Source organism: Vicia villosa, linkage group LG4 (assembly GCF_029867415.1).
Source record: "Vicia villosa cultivar HV-30 ecotype Madison, WI linkage group LG4, Vvil1.0, whole genome shotgun sequence".
Taxonomy (NCBI): Eukaryota; Viridiplantae; Streptophyta; class Magnoliopsida; order Fabales; family Fabaceae; genus Vicia; species Vicia villosa.
In genome coordinates, this window is record NC_081183.1 from 107,357,147 (window position 1) to 107,363,146 (window position 6,000).

Sequence of the window (6,000 nt, forward strand, 5' to 3'; positions counted from 1 at the left end):
GTGTCACATCCTATATTGAGAGCACCAAGAGGTGATCAGCCGATGGAGGTACCAGTGCCTGTCTATGACGAAGGACCGTCAGACCCGAGATTATCATATATATCTCATGAGCTTCATCATTACTTACAGCGTCATCAGGCTGTTCCTGAAGACGAACAGTTTCTGGAGATATTTAGAGCACTCAGACTTGCACAGGGCGGACCATTACCTAGGGAAGGTCCAATTACTTATGACCATGAGTCTGATTGATGTCACATTTTATGTTTATATTTATGTTTTAGTTTGAGACTTATGTATTGTTATGAGACTTGTAGACGTCTGTGTTATTATAAGACTTATAGTTTGAGATTAATTATTTATAATCCATTTGGCAACATATTAAAATCCAATAGTACTAATGTTGTAATATCATAAAATCAATCTAAGCTGACATGTTTTGGTAGTATAGGCATTAGCCGTTGCCAATGTTGTAACCGCCCGGCAAATCCTACCATCCAAGAAGTTGCATCTTTTGTGCGATATTTCGTCCAATCAGTTGTGACAGGTGGCAACGGGAATCCTTCATTCATGTTTACCTGCACATAAAATAAATATCAGAAAAACACGAATAGGGATTGAATGTACGAAAAATGTGTTTCTAACTACCTGAACCCAATGATTTCCATTGACAAAGCCGATACAGTAAATGGATGCATTAGGTGAATGTGCACTCGTCATAGGAAAGTAACTCAAACTAAGGTGACCTAAAGAGACGAGAACAACATTATACCGATTAGCTATTACATAGCCCAACTCAGGTAACGTCATCCATTTATTTGGTGGTTGTTGACCTAAATTTTCTATCACCAACGATGATCTCACTGTTGGAAGGCGTTGACCAAATAAATCCTCATACAACTTGCTTCTAGGACCTATAATCTCTTTCTCCAAATCCCGACGAACCATTGACCATCCATCTGTGCCATAACCATGCAAAGATGCAATGGCTCTAAAACCACAATTTCCATCATCCATTACATCAACAATGTCATCAATAAATGGTCTGATGTAATCTGGAAATTGTACAATGTATTTATCAAATTCTCTATTTTTTGAGGTTTGAGATAGTTGTGAATATAACCTCTTTGAAGATTTTTGAGAACTCAAATGTGATTGATCAACATACTCATATCCTGAAGGATCACGATAAACATCATATCCCACAGGTCTCTTCCCTTTTTTCTTAACCCCTCCTTTGGTTTTAATTTTTTCAGGCGGTGGACACATCTTTGTTGTAGTTGGATAAGCAATCTCACACACTCTGCTTTTTAATGCTCTTTTTCCGACAACATCTAATGACCTCCACATTTTCCAAATTTCATCGATTGCATTTGTCATGTCTATTTCTGATCCATCATCTGCATCTATATCTTGATTTCCTTTCATACTTAGTTTCCTCCAATGAATATGAATAGCCTCAATTGGTATCGCATCACCACTCAATGTATATCTCCCTAACTCACAAGCACATGGTAACCCATATACTTTTCTATGAGTACATCCGCACTTTTGCGTATCGGTACCCACCATGTCAATCCTCAACCACTCTTCAGCAATCTGCCTCAATGCAGCTCTTGATACTGAACCACGCAAATTTGAATAAAAAGGACTAGTATGTGCATGCTCAACTTCATAAAAACTCTTCTGAAATGAAGCTCTAATGTTGCCCACTTGTATCTTGATGTTGTCATTCATAGCCTCCCAACATTTGCATAAATCACCTAAGCTATTCTCTAACATTTACTTAAGTTTCCAATGCGCAGACTCCACCCTTAAAATAAAAAAAAACAACTAATTATCTGTAATATTAATATAAAGAAACAATGTCGATAAAATCACATAAACATACCTATTTGTTGTTGTGTTGCCCAAATGTAACACTTGATTGATCCATGCTTCGACAAATCGATGTCTGTGCGGTGTCAACCACGTGTCATTCACATAATCAATAAAACCTTTGGAGTCAACACATGCATCCTTAAGTTGTTTCAACCGTTGATGGTACTCCATCTCATCACTAGCCTTTATCAGTTCAAACCACATTTTCTCCACTGTTTCTCGCATATCATCCACAACATGTTCCTTACACTTTGATTTCACGTTTTTGTTGATGTGTAATCGGCAAAGCAAATTAGCTGTCTTTGGAAATATTGTTTCAATGGCTTTCATTAAAGCAAGATCTCTATCAGTCAAGATTACTTGAGGACAATTATCCTGCTTGATAAACAACTGTTTCAACTTATCCAATACCCAACAAAAAGTCTCTGTCTGCTCAGATTCCATATAGGCAAATGCAACAGCAAATGTTAATTTAGTTGATGTCATACCAACTATTTCAAACAACGGTTGCCTGTACTTGTTTGTCTTGTATGTGCAGTCCATAATCAATACAATAGGAAACATATTCAACAACTTCACTGATTCTGGATGTGCCCAAAAAATATCTCTCACAATTTCTGACTCATCCTTTTTCCTACTCCAGTAAACATAACCTGATTCTTCAACCAACTTGAGCAATTGTTGCATTTCTGTTCTAGGACCCCTTATGTCTTTTTGTATCTTACTCTTATGTTTGTATATTTGCGTGATCCGAGTGACATTCTCCGGGTCACGCTCTTGCAATGACAATAATATGTGTCTTGGTGGAACATGGCGTTTTGTCAAATCAACAATATGTTGCTTATCATCTGTATTTAGTCGACTTACGAAAGCATGACCTTCAAATCTATCAGGTAACCCGTGGTTGTGTACTCCGCATTTTACATCGATCTTCCATCCAGAACCATCTTTCGACGGTGTTGACCTAATTTTGAAAGGACAACCACATCTCTTACTAGCACTCTGGGTTTCGCTATCTGTTTTTTTGTATTTTCCACCTCTATCACAACCAAATATTAATTTATCACTTCTTCCTCGCTTGCCTGTTTTGATATCTGAACGAGCTATTATAACTGTTACTTTATTCCTGATTCCAACGTCCTTAATCCAACTTATCGCCTCTTCTCTTGTAGCAAATTTTTGACCAGTTACAAAAACATCAGTTGTATCCACACATGTTTGAGTTACATCGCATTTCTTCAAAGGAGGATCCACACCTAAATATATATATATATATATATATATATATATATATATATATAATTAATTTAGTTTCATATATAATTAAAAAAAAATAAAAAGTTAAAATTAAAGTAATTTAAAAAAAAAGGAAAAAATTAAAAAAAACAAGAACCGGAATACCCACAAAGGGGATATCCGGTTGGGAAAACTTGAAATTTAACAAACCGGAATACCCATACATGGGATATCCGGTTGGTAAAAGCTGAAATAAAACAAACCGGAATACCCATCCCTGGGATATCCGGTTGATGAAAGTTTTAAAAAAACAAACCGGAAAACTGCATGTCTGGTTATCCGGTTCAGACGACGTAACAATCTTCTTTTCACTCTTTACCGTCCGTACAAACAGTAACAATGAAAAAATAAAAAAAAATTTAAAAATTAAAAGTAAAAAAAGGATAAAATTGGAATTTTTAAAAAATTGTCGGGGTATTGGGATAAACGTAGGGGTACAGGGTATAATTTTCTGCAAAGGGTAAAACGGCCCATGTACGATTTTATTGTTTGATCCAATTTATTGTCTTAATCAGAATAATAATTACAATAAAAAACAATTAAATGAATAAAATAGAAATTAGAAAGGAATTAGGGTTGTGTGTCAATCGACCTTCTCTCACTCAGACTCTCTCGTTCTCACATTTTCGCCGGAAATCGCTTCCGCCGCGCCGGAGGCGGCGGAGCATGACGTTACACTTAATAACATATAAAATCATGACCTCTGTTTCCATCTGAACCCTACCCCGACCTCAATTTCACAGATAGAACACTCTAATCGCCGCAGATAGACAAGGGGAAATATGAACCCTAAGTTCTTAGTATCAACGATTTGCAAAAACGCACGGGATTCAGGAAATTTAAAGAAGGGCGAAGGATGGACTAGCATCAGCAATGATAAAGCATTAAGAACACGCAAGAAGGAGAGTTCTGAAGATTTACCTGAAGTGCCGAGATATTTTGAGTTGAGAAAACCAGAGATGATCCAAGCCTGCACGCAATTGAAAGCGAGTAATCTTCAGGTGAACTATTAATCTCTCGGTTCTTTCTGTTCACTTCTTCTTCTTCGCTTTCTTTTTCTGGAATTCTGAGATTTATGCCGTTGCTTGTGTGTTGAGTGAGAGTTGTCGTGTGGAGAGTCACGGTGAGGTGGTAGAGACGAAGAAGAGTGGTTTAGCACACCTTCACTCAGAGTTCAAGGGAGGAACTCTGAGTGAGGCTTGTGGTTGTGCTCTAATGGTGGTGAGGGTGGAAGACGAGCGTGGATGTGATGGAGAAGAGAGGTTGCCAAAGTGAAGGTTGGTGGATTCTGAGTGAGAGTGAGAAAGATGAAGATGAAGTGAGATTGATGAATAGAGCATGAAGAAAGTGGTGGGTGAAGAATGGTTGAAGCCAGAGAGAGTGAAGTCGTGGAAGGGAAGGGTGATTGAAGAAGTGAATTGTGGAGAAAGTTATCTTTTATAGCAGTGAGGAAAATCGATTCTGCAGGTTAGTTATTTCTCACTTTTTCGATTCTCTATTGCTTCTGCTTGATAACTGTTTCTTTTCTTCTTCCCCTTTTCTGTTAGTTTCTGTTAACTCTGTTAGGATATCCGGAGTTAGTTACTCAGAATTCTGTTATAAGGTGGTTAGTGACAGTTAGGAAATAGTTAGTTATGATCAGTTAGGTGGTTGAGAATTGGTTAGGAATTTGTTGGTTCTGTTATGTGGGTTTGTTACAACTGTTAGGAGAGTTAGTTACAGTGTGAATGAGGTAGGAAAGTGGAGGTTAGTAAATGGCTGGTAATGTAAGTTAGTTGCAATTAGTTTCTGTTATGACAGTTGGGTTATGGATTCCTGTTTGGTTTAATTAGTAAAAGGGTAACAAACTGTTAGTCTTTCTAGAAGGTTAGTTAGTTCGAAACTGTTAGTGTTAGAAAACTGTTAGGAAATAGGTTACATGGTTAGGAATCGGAGAGTTAAAAATGTGGTGAGGTTTATGTATGCAAGGCTGTATGAAGGCATATTTTTGGAACTGGTTTAGCGTATGTGTATGGTCGTGCATTCTGATTTTTATACAGGGCTGCAGCTAGAACTTAAGGAATTTCTTTCTTCTGATTTCTTGTTGATAACTTGCTGTCCAATTCCGTTTTGAACTGAATACGGCTTGCTGGCTTTGATTATGCAGGACAGGATTGTGGGTTTTATTTGAGCTTCTATTCATGACTGCAGAATTGGTCGGAATAGTGCAGCAATTAACTTGCAGCAGATACATTGGTGAGGATGGGCAGAAGATGATCTATGGAAGCTTGAAGGAACATACTCATGGTGAAGTTTAGGGTTAGGAACACCAATGGATTGAATTTGGTTTTGTAATATACTGTAATGGTGACACATTATGGATGTAACAGGATTTGAAATGTAATGATCTTTTTATGGTTTGTAACATGTTCATTATGGAAGTTCAAAGCAACATGGAATAACAATGACAATCATGGAGAATTGAATGTAAACATGAAGGGATTTGGACTATTTTGGTGTGAATTTGTAATGAACAATTTGTAATAAACAATTGGAATTTTCTTGTGTGTATAAAGTATAATTGTAATGGCCCTTTGAGCTTGAAATTGTATATGGTGACATATTATGGATACAATGAGATTGGTTCTTGGATTAGAATCATGTCGGTATTGAAAGTGGATGATGAATTTGTTCTCGAAATCGTGATGAATTCTGAACGAACTTTGAATAATATACTCAAAACGTCTAACTCTCTTTATAATTTACAACATGAGTTCCTAATGAGATTCCAATGTATTGTCAAATCAAAATGGATGAATATAATCTCTTAAAGAAAGAATATACTTC

At 36.8% G+C, this 6,000-nt stretch overlaps 2 protein-coding genes and 1 long non-coding RNA gene across 3 annotated transcripts; 1 reads left to right on the forward strand and 2 right to left on the reverse strand.

The window, feature by feature from the left end:
• Positions 1-416: 416 nt before the first annotated feature.
• On the reverse strand, positions 417-1,779 carry LOC131597631 (uncharacterized). The gene is made up of 2 exons (XM_058870316.1): positions 646-1,779; positions 417-575 (listed from the first exon to the last, which is right to left on the reverse strand). The coding sequence occupies exons 1-2, from the start codon at positions 1,777-1,779 to the stop codon at positions 417-419; spliced, it is 1,293 nt and encodes a 430-aa protein (XP_058726299.1).
• Positions 1,780-3,389, reverse strand: LOC131597633 (PKS-NRPS hybrid synthetase cheA-like). The gene is made up of 4 exons (XM_058870317.1): positions 3,325-3,389; positions 2,491-3,043; positions 1,889-2,403; positions 1,780-1,810 (listed from the first exon to the last, which is right to left on the reverse strand). Exons 1-4 carry the CDS (start codon positions 3,387-3,389, stop codon positions 1,780-1,782), a joined length of 1,164 nt encoding a protein of 387 aa, XP_058726300.1.
• A 382-nt stretch (positions 3,390-3,771) lies between these two features.
• On the forward strand, positions 3,772-5,664 carry LOC131599443 (uncharacterized). Its single transcript, XR_009282777.1, has 2 exons — positions 3,772-4,641; positions 5,321-5,664. It is a non-coding gene; the product is annotated as an uncharacterized LOC131599443 (long non-coding RNA).
• Positions 5,665-6,000: the final 336 nt, after the last annotated feature.

Excerpts from the sequence above, each read along its gene's own strand:
- LOC131597631 (XM_058870316.1), bottom strand. The coding sequence starts at position 1,779 with ATGTTAGAGAATAGCTTAGGTGATTTATGCAAATGTTGGGAGGCTATG. Across the intron at positions 576-645 it reads ATGGAAATCATTGGGTTCAG|GTAAACATGAATGAAGGATT; the intron begins GTAGTTAGAAAC and ends TTTTATGTGCAG.
- LOC131597633 (XM_058870317.1), bottom strand. The coding sequence starts at position 3,389 with ATGGGTATTCCGGTTTGTTTTATTTCAGCTTTTACCAACCGGATATCC. Across the intron at positions 3,044-3,324 it reads TCCCATGTATGGGTATTCCG|AGAAGAGGCGATAAGTTGGA; the intron begins GTTTGTTAAATT and ends ATTTGCTACAAG. Across the intron at positions 1,811-1,888 it reads GGCAACACAACAACAAATAG|GGTGGAGTCTGCGCATTGGA; the intron begins GTATGTTTATGT and ends TTTTATTTTAAG.